This window comes from Cupressus sempervirens, chromosome 11, assembly GCF_028749045.1.
Source record: "Cupressus sempervirens isolate cs-2001-9-10 chromosome 11, ASM2874904v1, whole genome shotgun sequence".
Classification (NCBI taxonomy): Eukaryota; Viridiplantae; Streptophyta; class Pinopsida; order Cupressales; family Cupressaceae; genus Cupressus; species Cupressus sempervirens.
In genome coordinates, this window is record NC_143128.1 from 419,056,945 (window position 1) to 419,079,461 (window position 22,517).

Sequence of the window (22,517 nt, forward strand, 5' to 3'; positions counted from 1 at the left end):
GAACTTAATGCGGTTTCTCTCCTTGTGTTGTAGGGTTGATCAAACAAGGCAATGGCAAGATAATGATCAAAGACTTCAAAGCCTCCAAGGGGATAGTTCAAGTTCAAGGATTCAAAGTGAAAAAGAAATTCGGTACCAGGGCTATTCCAATTGAGATCAAAGTCCAGAATTCATTAAAATTGAGAGGATCAAATCACATGAAGACATCATCAAATTCACAAATGTAATCAAGTTTACAAGTTCAAGATACAAATCTGAATCAACGCAATAAGAAAATCCCAGGAGATGAAGAAGCTTGAAACATGAACCATTTCATTCATTGACAAGAGATTGCTAGTTTCACAAGAGTTAATCAAAGTTAGAAATGTTGAGTATCAAGAGATATTTTCTCTTCATCAAAGGATTACATAAATATACATGATGGGGACGATGAGTTGGCAATAAGCTGTCTTCTCCAATCAGAAAATTTCAAATCCTAGCAAAAGTAGTCAGCATGCCAAGTGTCCTATTTTCTCATTGGTTGTAAAATCATTGTAATTTTCTTATTGGCTCGTGAATTGGTGCCCTCATGTAATTGGTTGTAAATTTGGTAGCCCTAATTAGAGTTTGTCGGTTTAAATCTTGGCCCTTGATCTTCAGTAGATCTTGGCCCTTCATTGTAATTGGACACCTATAAAAGAATAAGGCTTTCTCATTTGTAAAGAATTGGAAAGTTAGAAAATTGGAAGCTAGAGAGCTAGAAGTAGATTAGAATAGGCTAGCTAAGGGAGAGACTTGATCAAATTGTTGCTATAATGCTTTCAAAGTAATGGTTATTTCAATGTTGGTTCTTCATGGTGAATTATGTAACATTTCTTTGAAGTGTTGCATGATTTCCTCAATCTTTCACTTGGAGTGAGTTTCTTTTTATGTTGAAGTAGATTAGTTGAATGGAAGTTATTGTGGATGTTCCCTTGCTTGACTTGAACAAATTCGGCCACTAGCCTCTTACTAATTGTAAGTGTCCCTTGTGTGGTAAGCTAATGATTGAAGGTGTGTTGATCCTTTAGTTTGCATCCATTTGATGGGATTAGAGAAGAGTTATCAATTGGAAAATCATTTGAGTATTTCTTAGAAGCTTGCACTAGATGGGTGGAGTCAATGGCGAGATTTCATCTAGTAGAGTCCAAGTTCATCCATGATTCCTTGCATTCATAGTTAGAAGTAGTAATCGAAGTTAGCAAGTTTAAGTTTGTGTTGAAGTGGAGAATTGGAAAATCAAAACTTATGTTTCATTGCACATTGTGAAGCGAAAATTTATAAAAGTGCAAGAGTTGATATCCATTGAATGAATAGCATAAGTTCCCTAAGTGATTACTAGTAAATCACATTATTTCATTGAGTGAGTATCCACAGTTAAAGGAACATTCAAGTCATTTTATGATCTTACATTGCAAGCTTCACATGACAGATGATCTTATATCAATAGAGGATTGACTAGTTGATGTTTCATCTAGAAACATTGGGTATTTGATTATGCATGTTGTAGTGGAATAAAACTCCCATCAATAAGTCACCATATAAATTTGTTCCAAAGAATCATGCAGCAATCTTGACTATTAGAGAACAATATATTATAATTCGGACAAGGAGGAAATTTGATAGTACATAAGACAATGTGAGCTTGTGCTTGCTCTTAAAAATAGAATCGAAGAACTTTATAGAAGCAAATGAAGGCAAGCATTAGATAAAGGGTACGGAAGAGGAATTTGATCAAATCAAGAAGAATGCAACTTGGAAACTTATCCAAAGACCTAAGAATAACAATGTGATTGAGACTAATGGGTACTTAGGAACAAGCTAAATAAGGATAACCCAATTGTGAGAAACAAGGCAACATTAGTATGCAAGAGATATGCCCAAGTCAAAGGCATTGATTTCGAAGAAAAAAAATTCCCTTGTTACTTGTTTAGAGGCTGAGAGGAAGCTTTTAGCCCATACCAATTTTGAGAAATTTAAAGTCTAAAAATGGACAGGAAATAAACCTTTCTAAAATGGAAATTTCTAGAAAGAGGTGTATGCTGAACATCTTGAAGGGATCATCCTATCAGAGAATGAGGACTATGTATCAGGCTGAAGAAGGCACTTTATGAGCTAAAACAAACCTCGATGACTTGATTCTCAAGAGTGGAAAAGTGTCTTCAACAACAAACCTTCAAAAGAGGAACTGTGAAAAGCAAACATTACATCAAGAATGAAAGAAATAAGCTGTTGATTGTTACAGTCTATATGGATGATATCATTTTTGGAGACAGTGGTGAAAAGATGTGATAAGAGTTTGCCACGAACATGCAGCATGTTGAAAAGTCAATGCTTGGTGAGTCATTCTTCATCCTTGGGTTGCAAATTTGTCAATCAGAAAGGGGATATTTATTTCACAAACCAAGTATATTCAGGAGATGTTGAAGAAATTCAGGATAAAAGACTGCAATCCAATGAAAACTCTCACTATCACATGATGCAAATCGAGTAAGAGCTATGAATCTCTTGAGGCTAATCAAACTCTATACAGGTCTACGATTAAAAGTTTATTAAATGTCACAACTTCAAGGCCTGATACCATGCAAGTAGTTTGTTTGGTGGCATAGTCGCAGGCAGCACCAAAGGAAACTCATGTGCAAGCAGTCAAAAGAATATTTAGATATCTAAAGGGCACTACAGATTTTGGGTCGCAATATCCAAGAGGTGTAGACTTAAACCTTACAATAAATATGGATGTGGATTAGGCGGACAATGTTAATGGCAGAGTACTCTTGAAGGAGCATTCTTCCTTGCTAACAGTTTTGTATCTTGTTTGAGTAATAAATAGGCTTCAATTTAGTTATCTACAGAAGAGGCAGAATACTAGATGAAACAAAAAATGAGGGATATTAAGGTTGAGTGTGAGCATCTCATCTCCATATTTTGTAACAATACAAATCCAATCAACATCTTGAAGAATCCGGTTGTATACTCCAACAGAAATCACACACCAATCAAACATCATTTCTTAAGAGAGGTTGTTGATCACCAAGTGAAGTTGGACTACATTGCTAAACAGGAACAAATCATAAACATTTCCCAAAGCCCCTTCCAAAAGAGACTTATGGGTACCAAAGGGAGATTGGGAGTGATGTCAGTCTCATCCAGCCAGTAAGTTCTTCAGAAGAAGCATAAGTTCAAGAGGAGCAATTCATTGTCCTATATTTTGGCCCTGGAATGTATTTGGCAATAGAGCCAAGGAAAGAAATAGAGAGATTATTTCTTTTACAGAGTTGTCATCAATGACAACAGGGGAGATTATTGGAGAAAAATTGTCATTGATGTCAAAAGTCAAACCAAGGTGATGTCCCTGAGATAATCAATGAGGTTTAAAAGGTTGGACTCTAGAAAAAATGAGAGGCATGAGATGTCTTGAATTAGCTACTCCATTACATTGATTTGAAGTATTGTTTCCTCCACCATTGTTATTGTTGTGATTATTGCCCAAAATATGTTTTCCAACATACCCATTATTTGAGCAATGTGTTGATCTCTATCACGCTCTCCTCTAGCCAATAGATTAAGAATGTCTCTAGTACTGGAATCCTCTCTTTCTCTGCTATGCTGTCAATCTTTGTCACCCATATTCACTTAACCATTTTCAACACCCGCTGGAGGATGAAAGTCATCCGTTACACTGCCTAACAATAGATCCTGGTTTAAACCAAGGATTCTTGTAACAATTTCTCCCTCTAGAACTTGAGCTGACTACCAATGAGTTTTCCTTTGATCTTTCTTAACTTCAGTCTTTTATTCTCATAGGAAACACAGACTGGCAATAAGACCAGCTCTCATACCACTGTAATATCCACCCTATTCTTTTTATTGAGTTTGTTTTTTGAGTGGTCGATGTTAAGCTTCGACGGTAAAACCACAATGCAGCAATAAACAGTGTTATAGATAATACTTGCAATAATGTTTAATCAATAATAATATCCAAAGCTCAATATTTAAAATGTCCACAACCGGAAATAACTTTCTGATTTGACACAGAACTTGGAAAGCAAAATAACAGTGAAACTATGAATAACCAAATAGCCAAATAACCACTAATTCAAGTTACAAACATAACCAAATGCAGCAATATAAAAGGCTTGCAGTAATGTCTGAAATCAGCAACTGGCACTTTGAAATGAGGTCCTATGCACAAGAAATAAACTTCCCCACCTCCAACTTGAGAGCTCAAGGTCTACAAGCCCTAGACACGTCAGGAAAAGATCACTCCCAAATGCTAGGTGTTTAGCCTCCGAAAGTCTCACACCCTTGCTCAAGTGTACAACTTGCTTAAGGGATGGTACAGAAAACTTGGGGGTAATATATTTTGCACTTTATACATTGCAAAGTACTCCTTATCCTCTGTAAATTTACTTAAAGATCTCTCCTTTGGTATCCTCGAATAATATATAAATCTTCTTCACAAGGAAACCGTGCATAGTCTCTGAATGAAACTACCTGCATACCCACAGGAAAGACCTTTCACTTTAGCAAAAGATGTCTTCTGTGAAGGTTATCATAGTCGCAAAACCTTCATCCAGCAAGATGGCACCTTAAATGGATCCCTTGACAAGATGGTATGCCATGTACAAAGGCTACTCCAAAGGTTGAGAAGGAGGTGAAACTGCTCCTTGTAAGATATGAATAAAAGAAGGCAAAGAAATAGAACAGAGAACAATGGCAGCTCCAAACGCAATTTTTAATTTTATAAGGCCAAAGGGAGTTATAGAGGGTTGTTCTTTGATTGGGCCATTAAATGAGGATCAGGTAATGGGTATAGTCACAGTTCAAGCTTTGTCTCTCATAGAAGTTATAATATGCAACCTTAATTGTAAGGTACTACATCAATGTTGCTCCAAGGCATTTATTGGGAGGACCTGGTCAATGGTTTGACCATGGTAAGTAAGGGTTTCAAGGCCCTGCATTATCATGAGTTGAGTAGCCATATATTGCAAGTTGATTTCCGAAGTACATGTCTATTAGTAAAAGAACAAAAGGAAATTTGGAAAAATAAGGCTGCACCATTTTATCTGACAAAGGAACAGATGTCAAGAATAGGACACTCTTAACCTTTTTAGTGGCTTCAGGGAGACAAAAAAATCCTTTTAAAGTTACTGGACTACAGTGAAATAGAAGTGTGAATTTGGTCCAGCATGTTGAATAAGGTGGTGATGTAGTGGTAGTGGAAAATGCTATCCAAATAGTGACCAACAATATAAATGCACATGTGGCAACCAATAAATTTCTAGGGGTAGTGACGCAAGAGGATCCTGGCTTCCAGAGTTATCAAGCTTTTGAAGAGAAAATAAAAGGTGTCTAGGCATTTGTGAAAGTATTCTAATTCTTAAATGAAAATAAATTTAGGATAAGTAAATTCTAGAGAGAATGAGTTACAAAATCTAGAAGATTTGAATAGATAGAATTAGTTAAATGAGAATCTGCCTTATCATAGGTATGATAGACTGTAGGAAGAGAACTTGGAGAGATTGTAGGATTAGTTAGCAAGATATTAGGATCTATGACTGATCTATGTTATTTCAAAATTATATTAATTATTGTAATCCTACGGGTATTGTGGAGGGAGGGAGACATAGAGGAAAGGATAGTGGCAGAGCATAAGTATGAGAAGAGAAGCCAGGGCATAATGTGTCCATATTGTGTAATCGTATTGAATTAAGCATTTTTTGCATTATGTTTATGAGGGTCTCTGTTTATTGTGTTGATTCTGATATCAATCAAGCCTCCATCAATTGTGAATAGCAACTTACTAGACATGTGAGCAATTGCTCACGAATTCATATGGAATTCCTATAATGGTCAGAATGCATAAAATCTGATAACTGAAATCAGTTACAGGAATTTGTAAACCTGTAAAAGGTTTTATTTCAAATTTCCGGTCCCTTGCTCCTAGGTTTTGTATGTTGTATTCTGCTGTGTGCTCTGACCCCATCAGTTTGGTATCAGAGCCAAGGGAAATCCTCCAGTTGCTAGTTAAGGAGGCTGCCATAGAATAAAACTAACCAATGTTTGCACCACTGATTGTAGAAGATCTGAAGTTCTCTTTTGTGTTGGGCAATAAGGAAGAGCGGAATAGAAATGACCACACAAGGGATCTTATCTTTTAAAAGTTACCATGGAAATAATGTGACTGCTAATAAAGACCAATCTGAGCGTTGATGTTTCCTGTTCTTTTGGCCGCGGAGAACATACAATCTGAGTGCATAATCGTGTAAGGTAGGAGATATAAGTCGGCAGCCTAGAGACTCTAGCATGCAAAATTAAGAAGCTACCAAAAGACTCTCTCTATAATGTCTGACCACTACCTGGTCAATACAAATCTCAAAAATGTTGCTCAAATTTTTAAATGGTGAAAACACACAAGTAACCAAAGATCTAAGTTGCTTGGTAAAGAAGGAGATAGACTAAAGTCGTAACTGTGAAAACCAGTTTTAGCAAAATGTAAATAATTTTCTCGGTTCTTCATGAAATCAAGAAATTTGAAATTTTCCGAAAAGCTGTGGAAAGGAGCAGCATCAAACCCAGAAATCATTCTAGAAAAAAAAAATTTGTGAATGAGCAGTTTTAATCACAATATGACGGGTTTTTATGTAGCAATACCAATTTAACTTGATGTGGAAGCAGAGTATTTGAAATTTTGAAGCAATGAGATTCAGATTGGAATAAATCTGAGTCACTGGATTATTGAAGATGAAACATTTGGGTTTAATTAAAGGTTGTTGAATCCTGTAACCATATCTTTAATATCATGATATTCAGATGCTGTTAGTTTTTGGATTAACGAATCTAGTTGCATTCATAAAATGACATATAATGCACCATAGGATGTATTAGCATAAGTAACAAATCAAAGTACAGCATGTGTTTCAAATCTGTAGTTGAGTAATATTTAAACCCAGAGGATTGGATATGAGGAAACACACACCTGAATGTTTTGAGGTTTATAGTTACAGAATTTGAATTTTCATGGAGTGTGGAGTTTTGAAAAATGATTGAATGCTGATAGTGTTAACAACCCACCGGTGTTTTGACCCTATCATTTGGTATTAGAAATGGGTAAGCTCTTTAAAATGGAATTGTTAGTTGGATGATTTTGTGTTTTTTCTTAAAGCTTTCAACAGTTCAGATCTGAAAGTCTGAAAGGTAAAATATATTACATTTTAATTAGATTTGATTAAACAATTGAAAATAATAGGATTGAGCTCTCGGACAAAGGGAAACAAAACTTATTTTTTTAGGTTACAGAGAAGATTTTCCAGCCTGGGAGGAAGCTAGATGTACATTTTATTAAAGAATTGCAACAGCATGTATTTCGATGAGGGAAGACAGGTAATTTGGCATTTTTCTTTCAACTAAGGAATTTGTTGAATACAGGTAGTACTGGTGCAAGATATTGTGGCATCAATTACATTTAGGAGAACTGTAGCAGAGAACAAGTGAGGGCTACATAAGTGCAGCAGCCCAGAGAGCGTGGAGTGATCAAGGAGGTTCTAGGTGAGAGAACCTTAGAAATACCAAAAGGCTAAGGTAGGCAAAGGCTTAGTGATGTATTGGGTGACAAGACAATGGAGAGGTCTTGTTACATGGGTTTGTTTGCAGCTCACAATGAGCTCACAGAGGAGGAAGGAAAATGACTACTGATGACATGATAGTGTAAGCCACACAAAGTTAAGTGATGAAAGGTTTGACAGCGAATTCCATGAAATAAAAGTACAACAGAATGTACTAATGGAACTGCTACAGAAAGGTGAGGAAGACCAAACGTGTGGATGGATTTTGCAGAAGAAGGTGAAGTGGCATCAATTGAACTAGAAGCATAGATTAAGTACTAGTTGAGGAATAAAGAGCTCTGATCAGTGAAGATGAATGTTCACTACTGTAACCAGAACAAGGATCTATCCTTGGTGAAGATGAGGAAGGAGGAGCTAATGAGATCCAAGAAACTCGTATTTTTGAAAATAATGAGTTTTTTGTGAATGCAGGTTATGCTGGCAATGATGATGGAGAGTTTTCTCATGAAGGCAATACCAAGGAAATTTCAATCAATGGAATTGTGGATGAAATTCTTATACCAGGAGGGAGAGATATGGACTTGGAAAAAGTGAATCTCTTGAAGGAACGGTTGATAAAGAGCATTAGTGATAATTATGGCATGGATTTTATAAATTCTGTTCAAGGTGATTTTAGTGATTTGTGCAAAGAATTGAAACTTCTGGAAGAAGGATTATTAAATTAGAAGGTACATATTTGGTGGGCAAAATTGGAAGTGGAAGTAGAGGAAATTGTCTTGAAAAACAATAATGGTAAGGAAGCTACAAGGCATAATCAGCGATTCAGCAGAATATGAAACAAATATTTAAAGCAGAATTTTGTAAAAGTCTTGTAGCTCGTGCACAAGCAATTTATGCAGCATCAAGTGAGAAATGACAGCAAGTTTCAGCAGTTGATGCAATAAGATGATGAAACTGACAGGTTGCTGTTGCTGATGAAGAGGATGACCAAGATAAGGTACAGGACGAAAAGGATAGCTAGCAACAAACAACTGACTGTCAGTATTTGCATCAGCAAAGCAAGTGAACAACAGCATAGGACTTGGAAGCCATGAGAATTGACGGCAATCACAGCAAGAGAACAGCAACATGCATGGATGAGTGCACAATTGCAATGGGATCCAGGAGGATTCAGGAACCAATGATGAATGATCAGGATGTCATGAACTTTTTTTCTTCCTAGAATGATTAGAATGGATAAAATCTGATAACTGAAATCAGTTACAGGAATTCGTATTAATGCAAAAGTTTTTATGTCAAATTCCTGGTCCCTTGCTGCTAGGTTTTTGTATGTTGTATTCTGCTGTGTACTCTGATCCCATCAGGTAAGGCACCCAACATTGTTTAATAGCTCTAATGCTTACCACTATCTTTACCTACTCCTTGAGGGCATTGGAAAACAAAGCTAGGTGAAAAATGTGGTTAAAAATGCAAACGAATGTCACAAAATACATCTATAACTACACATAGGTATTTGAATCTTATGAAAGAGAAAACTCATGGCAAGGAGCTCATAAAGTACTTCCACTAATTTCCTCACTTTGTTGAACTATGGTAGTTTCATTGTCCAAACTTAAATGCATGTTTCTGAATAAAAGGTGGTTGGAAAGACCTTATTACAATAAAGACAAAGCTGAGAGGGTGATTAAACCTATTTTTATGATAGATTTGCCAAATTGATGGAGATCATCAAGGTAAATTTTTTAACTCCAAATTTCTTTTCTTTTCTTTTTTGTTATTTTTGTTAAGTTTTGATATTTTTATAATTCTCCAATTTCAATTTTATCTGCTATTGATTAAGGCCGCTAAACCTTTAGTTAGGATTCTACAACTAGTCAATGAGTACCAAAACCCTATAGGGTATCTATATGAGGTCATGGCCAAGGCCAAAAAGGGCAATTTAAGTATCGTACGGATTCAATAGAACCAAATCTAACCAATATGGAATTTGATTTACTAAAGGTGAAACCAATGGTTACAACTATACCAACATATTCATGTCATTACCTACAATTTCATGTGTTTTCCTCCCCTTATTCAAAACTTGTGTAGAGGTTATACTTGGCCTGAGCATGTGAATTTAGAAGTTGGTTATCAATGACAACTATTGAGACCTCATACTCAACAAAAAGAAAAGTCTGTGATGGTGGTGCCATAATTTTCATTATTTTTTAATTCATAGATTTATTGTGTAAAAATATGGATCCACAACACCTAATCTTCAAAATCTCAGCTTTGTAGTGCTTTTCGTTGTTAAAAGAAATGAGGTTTTTTAGGTCATGCACAAAGAAATTCAATTGATTGACACCAAAGAATTAAATTGACCTTGTCTATGTGCAATACAACCTTTGTTTGCACAAAAAGAAGATACAAGGGTAGGATACACATCAAGTGCCTGACCTTGATGATATTAAGCCATATTTGGATTAGATTGTTGACAATGTCGATGCAGTTCCATTGTTTTTATGATGACACAATTGATTTGTAGAGGATGCAACCAAATGGCAAGCAAATGTGCAAGCTTATGAGGAGACGAAAAGAAAGGTCAGCGAGCCATTGACTATGTTATCAACCTATGGATGAGGCCATTGTTAAGAACACTGCAACTATATTTTTTAGCTTTAGCCATAGAATAAATTTAGAATTTATTAATTTATAAATATTGAAAATTGAAGTTCATTTATATCGAATGGCTAACCTCCCTTTTTAATCTATGATGTGTATTAAACTCGATTTATATAAGAAGGAAATCAATAATATGTCTGTAAATTCAGTAGTACAAGTTTTTGAAGAATATTCTTTAAATTTCGTACTTTCAATTATTCGACATATTTGCCAAGTTTTCTCCACGTTTTTGCCAAGTCCTTGGTTGTTTTTAATTTTGGGACAACTGAGTAATTGTCAAGTCAAATTTTTACAGCTATGATTAGGCCCATGATTAAACTAGGTGGTCATATAACTCTACAAAAAAGAACACTGAGTTTCAGCAAGCAATCCAATGCCTCATGGTACATAGGAAATGACTGACCATTGTAAATTACCATGTAACAATTTTCAATAATGGAAATGGATAAGCTAAAGTAGACCCAATTACTTATGTTATTATAAACCTCATATAACTCCTTGCTGCATGTTTTGTGGAAAGGATCGAGTAAAAAATTCAATCTGTGCTAAATGAATAATAGAATACATATTTTCAGTGTATTCAACCAGCAAAACACATTGTTTAACCATCCAGTATTTTCATCACATGCATTAAGCCAATGTTTCTAGCCCATATTGCAAGCAAAATAATAAAGTCAAAAAAATTGCTGCATTGAATTATACACATCACCTTCATGAGAAAACTCAAACATTAAAGGAACTTACAGAAGAGAGTGCTGAAGATTACGGAGAGGAATCCAAGACAAGAATACAGAACCAGAAGTTTGCACCAATGTGGAAATATTGGGAACAAACAGCATGCTACAGTTATAACAGGCACAAGGAACGAAAGAATAGTCTGCCAAAGTGGTCTTCGCTTTTCAAATGTCCAAGCAAAGAAGCTGTCATTTTCGGAAAATTCTTGTTCCTGTAAATCATATATATGTAATCAAATGAACTGAGCAAAAATTCACAAAAGACAAATAAATAAAATTTGTAGACAATTATGCAATAAGAGTTTATATTTTTCAGAGAAGACCGTCTCAAACCTCTTGCCACGGTGTAAGCTACTATCTTAAAACCAAAATTGAAATTTATTTGTTAAAATTTGAAATTTCTGATAAACAGACAATATATGAAGTCATATAATGAAATTCCCCTAGTCTTGTCCAGAAAATATATAGATATACAAAATTTTGCACAAACACAATAATAGTGGCTTTGTGACCTATCACTAAGTTGTATTCCTCATTTAGAAGTGGATTTCCAAACTCATGCTATCCAAAGCTTCCTCTCTTGGATTTCCTTGTTTCGTTCACCCTAGTTGCCACACGCAACAATTTAAACTTTACTTGTTAAAAGGACAACATTGGCATGAAATGAAATGAATTCTTGCAACACTAAAAAGAGCCACTAGTGCTGTCCACACTATTTTGCTGATTTTGATGAAAGCATGTTCCATCTCACTACCAAGCAATCCCACTTACTCTTCCTAAACATGCAAAATAAGTGGATGTGAGCTCCATATGTTCTGGATTTACACCTTTGTTGCAGACGGTATATTAAATAAGATTAAATAACTTAATAGCCAAGCACTTTATATAGTCAACAAGATCTTTAACAGTCTCAATCTACAACATACTTCTCCCAAAGCTAAACTGTTAGCCTATACAGCAATTTAACCTTGGCACCTTCACACAAGATGATACATATGGATGTGCGCATTAGAATTCTAACCATGTAATTGTCCAACCAACATGTGTAATATGAACAGCCATGCAACCATATTCCGATTACATCATGACATCAGTAGACATCACATAAACCAAATATGATGTCTCCTTGTTGATAATAACATGTATATGTAGTTGTAGCTCCACATTGTGAATCAATACAAACATCCTTAACACTATCAATGAATCCATATTTTCCATGTATAGCCACCATTACTGAGCCCACACCTAAAATAGCTCATACAAACATAGCATCACGTTATCCAAAGCATTAACTTGTTCTTAAATTGTGTTGCATGACCTCAGGCTTTATTACAATGCTTGTGCACCATTGTACATGCTTCTAGAAAACATTAATTTTAATTTGTTGTTGTAAGATCTTTTGTTTTTCTAAGTAAAAAATTTAGCTTAGTTGCCAATTCGAGATACAATGAGAGAGCGAAATAGAGAAATAGAGAGCGAATTTGAGATGAAATGTATTTGGGTGTTGAATAAAAGGGTCATTTTAGGGTTAGAAGGCAAAAAATATATTTAAAAAGTCATAAAATAAATGGGACCCACTTAAAACCTTGGCATGCCTATGGATCCTCAAGGATTCACGCAGATTCGTGTTGGATCCTCAAGGAATTCGGGCTGATTCAGGCAGGATCCTTGTTTTATACAATGTATTCCTCTGAATTCACGGGCCCGCAAATCCGCAAGAATCCACTATATGAAACAAGGACTTTGCTCGGGTCGGCACTAATCCAAGCATGAATCCAAATCCGGATCAGGTTCAAACCTGAATCCGCCCTCCCAAGCATGAATCTAGTAACTAGGACATTTAGTGGAGATATCTAGCTGATTCTACTCCCATAGGCTAGGATGTTCAAATCTAAGATAATAAATCAATTATGTTTTTTACTAAGGGGAAAACAGGTTTTGAAGAGACCCGAAACTATTTACATCAAGAATACATAAAAATAAGCATTAAATCGTAAAGAGAACGGAACTAAGACTATAGGTCTATAGAACAAAAAGTTGGCAGCATGATAGAACAAGCACACGACAAAATGCCAGCAAAACACCAAAAAAAAGGCACAAAAGGACAAGAAGCAAGAACAAACTTAAGTCATATTTTTCAGAAGTTCAGCAACCTCCAGCACCACCTCATCCATGTTGGCCAAAGTTATGTTAAGATCTTCAATGTCCTCATTTGGCTTTCACCTCCTTCTCTGTGTTGGTAGGAGCTCTTTTATTAAGGCCACTAGACACATCTAGACCAATGTCCTTATCTACTTCCACTTCCACAATGACTTTCACCTAGTTCATCTCCTTTTCCTCATATGTTCAGCTCAAGATTTCAGAAATTTATAGCTTCCATCTCCCTAACTTTATAATCATAGTCCTTTAGATTTTCCAAGCTTTTCACTGTTTGAGAGAGGGAATCAGTAAGGGTTTCCTTCTCACCTTCAGTGCAAAGCTTTTTGACAGCCACGGCCATGGTACTATCATTAGTAACCCTAGAAGACTCAAGCACTTCCAACCTACTAGAAAGAGCCCAACGCATAATATTAAGGTCATTTATTTCATGAAATGCCCATCTAATCAAGTGATAAAAATCCACAGCCCCTTCTCCTATAGCTTCCAGTACACAAATAGTAGGCTCTTTGTTTGGGCGAAAAGCCTCTGTACGATTAACAACATTCTGGGTATCCTCCTCATCACTAGTAGAATCCTCAAACACAGAAGGAAAAATGGGGGCATCCTAAATTTCAAGAACAGGGAGGAGTTAAAAGAAACCACCTTCTCTTTACCCTAGCCAATCATGGGCTTGCCCACCTTCTCAAAGACAGAAGAAGGCGACGAGGCCAAGGCTTTACCCTTGTCTTTGCCAACATTATGTATAGAGGACTTGCCGCTTAGTTTGGGTTTCTTTAGAAGAGGGGTATTTCTAGTTTCCTCACCCAAATCAAAATCCTAACGTGCAACCTCCAAATCCTAACTACAAGGCACATCCTCTTCAAACTCAAAATTAACAAGGGTTTGGTACTCAATAGAGGAGGCTTTGTAAAACTCATAAATAACCAGCATAAGACCCTCATGCAACACTAAGTCAGCTCTGTAGTCCTGAATGCTAGCATTCATCGAAGAAAGTAGATAGAAGGGGAAAGACAACTTCACGCCATACCTAAAATGATTCAAGAACATGAAATGATACTCGTATACCCTAGTGAATCTGCCATCAAGGGTGAAATATTGGATCACTTGAATGAGAACTTGCATCTACATGAGCTTGATCCTCTTGCACACATAATAACTCTTGCTAACCTTTACCAATTTCTTTTTCTCTTCATCCTTCATAGGGAACTTCTAAACAGTAGAATCAAAAAGTTTCTTATCTCTACAAAAGTTCATCCCTTCTAAAGGGAGGCTCATGATTTCGACCATTACTCCAAAATCCACATTCAATGACCTACCATTGATAGTAATTTTGGCATCATGTCATTTCTTGGTAAACATTTTAGTCACAGTCAAGTTCCTACCGTGCAACCTCCACATATATCCCATAATATCTCCTTTGTTGAGGATATGCCAAACATTGGGATTAGCATTCAACTCATTGCAAGTAATTGGTTTCATCCTCTTCTTCTCTCTGCACATGTTTTCCTCAACTGCGCTCTACAAACTATGAAGAAGGGTTACCAAAACCCCACAGTAAATTGTCCAAAAAGGGCCTTCAACACCTAGAAAGTGTGCAAACCGATCCACACATCAAGTGTTAACCAATTGATCAAACGCTTGCTATAACTCCCCATAATTAAACAGTAGGTGCTTGAAATCATTAGAAATAGTGGAAAAATTGTACTCCTTTATGTGGGTTCTATCATAGCTAAGGAGGGCTCTACCATCATTACACATGTTCACATCACACATCCACGTGAGCATATAGTCAGCCGTGACCCCTTTGTTACCTAACCAATCTGCAATAATGTTTACCTCCCTAAAGTCATGGGAAATAAAACAAACATCAAAGATTTGGATATTTTTAATTGAAGCAGAGATAATATTATCAATAGTCCACGCACCGCTTTCCTTGTTTACGACACCTTATAATGTTGTTAGAGTCCCCTTTGATTTAAACCCTCCTAAGAATAAAAGATCAATAGGCTCCCATGGTCTCAATGAAGTGTTTAGTATGGTTTCCCAAGGGAACCACCACCGCCACCATACACCTACCATTTTCATCTCTAATCACTCCCCCACACCCAATCGGCCTAGGATTATCTTTAGCCACCCCATCAAAAATAATCCTTACCCAGCCAATAGGAGGGTAAAACCAAACACAACCTTCCCTGGAGTTTTTTTCTAACCTAAAGGTATGGAGATATCAATTTTAAGGTTCCACTCTTCAAAAAGTCACTAGAAGTGGCATGAGGGAGAAAATTGCTCTACCCAAAAGATGAATGTTCTCACTAATGGCTCTTATAATTTTTCCTGAGACAATCTTAGGAGGGACGGCAAAATCACTAAAATTATTTCTCTCCTTTTGTACCCCCCAGATAAGACGAGGAAAAGTAAGAGACTAGATAGCCCTAGTGGTCTTGTTAGAGGAAGAGCAATTCCATTCCAGGAAGAAATCTTGAACGACTCTATAAAAAACCCAACAAATGTTTCGTTTCTACATAATTTTGCTCCAAAGTTGGCTAGTGAAATGACAGTGTAGAGAAATATGAGATATAGACTCCTTTGCTTCCATGCAAAGATAGCATATGTTAGGAATTGAGAAACCTCAACGACATAGATTATCAATTGTGAGGATCCTTTTTTACAGTAGGATCCAAAAGAGAATATTAACCTTTGAGATCAAAGCTTTCACCTAAGCTCTAGAACACAATATGAGAGGATACTTGGCCCAAAGGGAGTACCTTTCTAGATCAGCTTATCTTCAGCATCACATGTAAGCGTTTTAGAAATAAGAGTGAGTTGAACAGGGATTAGAGTGTTACTCATAGTGGCCTAGTTAACCCACTTCTGGTCAAGCCAATACTCAGCCACAAATGTGCCAAACCTAGCTTTGCAGTCATCCACAAATAGGGAGTAAGAAGCAACTTCACATAAAAGTTCATTAGTCAGCCATATATCTTCCTGAAAATTAACTTTCCTTCCGCTTCCAATCTTCCAACCCATACCTAAGGCAAAAGCTTGCTTGGCCTTAAGCACATTATTCCAGAGCAGAGATCCAGAGGGGATCTCAAGAGAGTGAAGGAGATCCTCCAACAAAGGGATAATATAGATACATATTTTTCCAGATAGAGTTCCATTCTCTATTATGATCATAATTTCTCTAAATGTGCTTGGCCAAAAGGGCCTTGTTCATAGTTTTTATACACCTAATGCCAAGCCCTCCACATTTTTTTGACTTGCAAACACTCTCCGAGACAAGAAGAGGCATATGTTTCTTTTCCTCAACTCTTGACCACAGGAAGCATTTTTGAATTTTCTCTATGGCCTCCACAAATTTTGAATGGATCTTGAACAAGCTTAGAGGATAAATAGGAAAACTTTACAGGGAGGACTTCAAAAGTTGAATTTTACCTACTTGGCTTAACAATGTCCCTTTCTATCTTGCCAACTTCCTATTGAACCTATCAATCGAAGAATTCAAAAAGGACTCACGAGGTTTCGAGTAAAGGGGGAGACCGAAATCAGTAAAAGGAAAGGAGCCGATCTAACACCCCAAAATGTCGGCAATCCTTGTCTACCTTCTCCTCAAGGGTATTGATGAAGGAAAGGAAGCTTTTACTCCGATTGACCTAAGCCTGACCATAGATATTAAACATATTCTTTAACACTCTAGCTTCCCTAGTAGTAGAGGAGTCCATCAAACTGTTGATCAGAGCAAACCATATTTGAAGAGCAAGGATCCAAACCTTTAACCACCCCTCGGCGACCAGTTTATGAAGATATCTCCCCAAGCTTTCAGCCATAACAGCGAAGAGAATGGGAGAAATAGGATCTCCCTGCCTAAGGCCTCTAGAAGAGGTTTAAAAAAATGAGACGAAGATGCATTCACAAAAACAGCTAGAGAAGAAGTAGAGATCAGCTGCCAAATAAGCTAGAACTCTAGAAAAAAATCCAAACGCCTTGAGAATTTTAAATAAGAACTGCCAATCCACCCGACCCTACACCTTAGATAAATCAAACTTCATGAAGAATCCTTGTTTTTTAGAAGTCTCCAATGAGTGAATATTTTCATGCACGGTAATGACAGAATCATGGATTTGTCTACCTGGGACAAAGATATTCTATTGAGGAAAGATAATGGAAGGCAGGAGAACCAAGAGTCTCAAGGTGAGACCTTTCGAAATAATCCTATAGAACAAGTTACAAAGGCTGGTAAGACATGAAAGAGCCCAAATTTAGGGGGTCTCCATTCATGCAACCTCTTTTCACTTATTTTTCTTTATTTATATTTCTCATCAAAACCTCTTAGATAATGGTGCTGAAGAACAGGTAATCCATCTTTGGGAGAGAGTCAAATATGGGAGATCTTTTTGAAGGGATTTGCTTCAGCAAATAAAGGATTTAAAAAGGAACCTATTATGTCATCAGTCTGAAAGTTAATAAAGTTGTTTTATCCATTCCAAAAAAGATATGTTCCTCATGAATCAAAATTTTGTATCACTATATGATGGTGTTTATGTCGCAAGCAATGGAAATGGTTCAATGTGTATTGATAATTGACAAAACCTGATATGTTAGGATGGCAAAGTCTGCAGTGATGATTCCATTGACTTGGTGCTCTCATGGAAAGGATGAGATTCATGGCATTGTCCGAGCATCAATAGGAGATTTCTACGTAGTCATTCCTCATGAAAGCACTAAGCTACTATTGGAAAATTAAAAGGATTTTGGTAAAATGTTGCATTATTTGGTGGTGCGTAATATGCATGTGCAGTCAAATGTTAAGCTTTCATGAAACTATAGGGTGTGGGGTTCATTGTTACAACCAGCAGTCTATAACACTTACCTGATACTTCATGAATACCAAATACAATGGGAAGTGACATTCAACATAGATATGGAAGACCGTGAAAATCTATGAACACCTGAAGTATTCATCTGTACAGTTTGAAATTCTTTGTTTGGAAATAGAATATAAAAAGAAAATTCAGCTGCCTTGATGTGGCTGCAGTGATTACAAACCAAGCAAATATGTAATCTGGGCAGCAAACGCCAACAAAGAAGACTAAGGTGCTGCAGCCAAGCATTATCTGGAAATAGATGGTCAATCTGAAGAAAAAGTGTTTCCAAAAATCAGCAACAGTGAATATCTTCAGCGAAGATTTCTGAGAAAACACCAATATCATTTTGAAAAATGCTTGAAGAAAACCAAATATAGCAGCGATGAAATTTAAGTTCCAAAAATCAGCAACAGTGAATATCATCAGTGAAGATTTCTGAGACAACACCTATCATTTTGAAAAGTGCTTGAAGAAAACCAAATATAGCAGTGATGAAATTCGACCAGGCCAAGCCATGGGAAAGATGGTGATAGAATACACAATGGAGTAAAACCACAAGTGCCTATCAGCAGTGACGCGCGATGATGAGATGAGAATTGACACATGGTGTCTATAGATTCTAGGTGGACAGTGAATTCATTAATCGAAGAATTGTGGACAAGCCAAATCTGAAGACAGCACATCTAATTCAAGCATATGCAATTCCAAACCTGCGGGAACCATGGAACATGTAAGCGATCTGTTAGACATCAAAATCCAATTTGAGTATGTCAAATAAACTTCAATTTGGATTGAAATAGGAGATGCCGTCAACTGAAAGCAGTGATTATAATGAAATATGCTGCTACAGGTGTATAGTGAAAAGTTGATATTAAGTCTGGATATAACGACAAGAAGCCTGATATGTGCGTAAGTTCTGGAGAGAGCCATCAAGTATAGATGTGTGGATAAAAAAAAATATTCATGAAGGAAGATGTGATGTTTTCTGTGCCAGAAAAAGTCTGTTCTTGATTTATATTTACATCTCACAGTCATGGGCGCTCAACTTCAACCTCTATATGATGTGAATTAGAAGCAGAAATAATATTTATTTGCCTTGCATATGGAGAGATAAATACAAAAGTATTAATTATACTTATGTGCCATCAGTCTAAGAAAGATAATTAAAGTTATATTTAAAGGGCCCGATAGTTATACTAAAGCCCTAATAATAATAATATAAAGAGGTGCAATTAAAATTACAAATCATTATTATTGAAGGGACGTAAACTTAGGGATGTATCTTTCCCTAAAGACATAATCTTCAGTATGAAATAAAAGATATAAATATGAGATGCTTTATGAAACAACAAGACATATTCGGAAAACATATAAGAAGAAATATTTCTTTGTAAGGAGGAATAAGGAGCAGAATATGACTTTGTAATATATTTTAATGATTTATAAAAGCTTCTTGCTTTTTTATTATTTAAATGACAGGGAGATTTAAACTACAGTTGATTCGTCCTTTATAATTATTTTTTAATTATGTAAGCAATTTATGTCAGATAAGTGGACGAGGTCATCTATGGCATTTAAAACTCGATCATCGCAGATATTGTGAAATATTTAATTGTTTCTGGATCTGTGTCTAGTTTGTTCCCCGACCTCAAGAGTTAAAGCACAATTTGGACTAGTTTCAAATTGCGTATATATATTCAATCCATCGTGTCTTGATTATTAAATTGTTTATTGTTTGTGTGTGTAGAACATTGTAAAGTTATACAATATAATCTTTATTGTAGTTGACTCTGTTACCTAAATAAGCTAAAGCACTGGTCTTTTATCATTGAAGCATTGGATTTATATTTAAGTCAGAAAATCTATAACTTCCTTCTTACAAACCTCAAATCCATTGTTATAACCTTATACAATTCATTCAATTCAAACACTCAGCATTCAGTTTCATTTTAACTGAGTTCAAGGTTCGAGGAGAAGGTCTACCCGCCTAGGTGTAATGGAACCTAAAGTGCAAAGGAATCAAGGTGATTCTTGTTCGTTGGCCAAAACTGATTGCAGAATCATATCGGAGAAGTGGCAGACTCTTGGATTTCCAATCTGCAGTTTTGGGAACCAACAGGATGGAAGCAATCCATAGAACCAGCCCCAAAGCTCCTTGGAACAAGAAGTAGAGTTCAATTCAATAAATAATTAAGTTAATTATTTTAAAGTTGTTTTGATACAATTAAATCCTAGGTATAACTTTATTTTAATCAAATTAATTAAAGTGACTTTGAGTGAAAAAATATTAAAAATTATAGTCACTTTATTAAATATTTTTAAGTGACTTTCAAGTGAAAAAAATTAATCAAATATTATAAGTCATTTTATTAATTAAGGTTTCTTCTAGAATCTTTAAGGAGGTTAACTCAGATCTTTCTAGAAGATCCAGCTGAACATTTAAAAAGAGGTGAGAGCGGGTCAGTTGGACATCTGGAGTTTTGATATTTCTTTCAGAGAATTATGGAGAGCTTGTGTTCGCATGGTTAGTGTGTTCTAGGATGAAAACCCTTGGGTAAGATGGTTGTGGACAAAAGCCCATTCACCAATTGGGAGGATTCATTCCAAATTTCCTATTTGAGCTTATTTGATCAGTTGGTAAAGATTTGATGAAATTTGTGAAGACATTGAAGATTTTGTGAATTTTATAAGCATGCTGCAGTAGATGGTAGTGCTGAACAGTGTTCATTGCGCATTGAAACTAAAGATCTGCACGCTATGCCCATCCTTTCCTAGATGGATGATTTCCATTGCAGGTGCTGGGCGAATCAGGACTTACTGAAATATTCGTCAATGTTTAATATATAACATGCACCCTAGCTGTGGGTTTGCCACTGGTAATATAAAGACTATTCCATTATTATCTCCTGGGCATGAATTTGGATAATTTATTATTAATTTTGGTTGCTGAAGCAATTACCAGGCATGAGAATATTACGACAAACCTGTGCATCTACATAGGAATGGCAAGACAAGTGAGACTACAGTCATTTTAGTCACGACTAAAACTCTTTCCAAGTCTATTTTAAAATGCTAAGAACTAGACGCACTTGCCTTTCAAGACCTTTTAGCACCCTTTCCATAATGCCTTTCCTGGACCAAGGATGGACATGTGCTTGGTGCTCTCATTTCCCTATTTTCTTCCACTTTCTTCCCTATTCCTTTTGGCAACTGCCTGAGCTCTCTATGGCTCTCATGTCCTCACCTTTGGGACAAGGTCGACCTAGACTGGTAAGAGTCTACCCAGGTTGACCTTGACCCTAGGGTCTGTGGGGCTCGAAGCTCGAAAAGCCTCAGGGGTTTAACTAGTTTTAACCCGTTCTCCAATTGGCTTGTATTGTTTTCCCACCTGAAAACTCATTTATAAGGAAACTTGGAGACTTCAATTTCATAACATAACATTTAATCCAATTCCATCTCTCAAACTCAAGCATTCATATCCTTTTGAAGACTAGCAAGTTATTCAATGACTTCAAGCATTCAAGCAAGGGAGATTTCTATCAAGCATTCAAGCAAGGGAGGTTTATATCAAGCATTGAAGGATCCTTTGTGGACATTTCCTCTTCAAAATCTAGCTTATTGTTGGCCATCAAGGGAGGAGTTTTACATTGAAGCATTCATCATCTTCTACATTGATGCACACTTACATCCATGGCACCATGATGGGATTATGGTAGATCCGTTACAAATTGTGGAGATACATTGTATTCCTATACCTAATTCAAGATCTAAAACACACTACAAAACAAAATCCTTATGACAAGATTTTTAAGCAAGGTGAATCCTAACATTTATCTTGTTTTCAATCATTTACACTTACATTTATCATTTACAAGGTTGATTCTTCAATCTAGGGCTTGACCAAGGCAAGTCATCACCCAACAAACAACAAATACCCTTTATTTTTTGTGTAGGAGCAAGATAGAAGAGTTCCACATGCGGATATGGAAAAAACTCCACAAGAGCTTTTTGGAGAAGTTGGTTCGACTTTGCTACAGTGCCCCTGGTACACATCAACCTCACAGGAACCTGTTGTGAAGTTTTCACATCATCGCCCCAAAATTTTTGGGGACCCCCTTTTTTCGGTCGCCTTGGCAATAATTTCTGAAGTTGTCCAAAAATTTTCGATCTTAGAAATTTTTACATCTTGGACACCTTCAGGCCAGGAGGGAAGAGGTTAAATTTATTTTTCACCCGGTTTTAAGCTTGATTTTTCAGAATGACTAATTTTATCCTTAGGCTGAACAAGTTTCAAAGAACAACACTTGGCAAGATAAAATTGTAAATTTTGTACTAAGACGATTTTTTTTTTGAAAATTTGGATATAATTGTATAAACTTGAGTAATTTTCAAAAAATGAAATTTTTGTTAGATTTGGGTTTTTTGGAAATTCTTGAATTTTTTTGGTGAAAAAAAATATATTTTGTGATGGTGAAATCAAATTGCAAAATCAATTTTGGATTCTAAAGAAG

At 36.2% G+C, this 22,517-nt stretch overlaps 1 protein-coding gene across 1 annotated transcript in view; it reads right to left on the bottom strand.

Moving 5' to 3' along the window:
- The window catches only part of LOC149530230 (translocation protein-like protein), a 133,470-nt gene that overhangs the window by 38,508 nt on the left and 72,445 nt on the right, over positions 1-22,517 (bottom strand). The window contains 1 exon segment of the mRNA XM_089811843.1: positions 10,992-11,193. Coding sequence (XP_089667969.1) covers positions 10,992-11,193 — 202 coding nt within the window.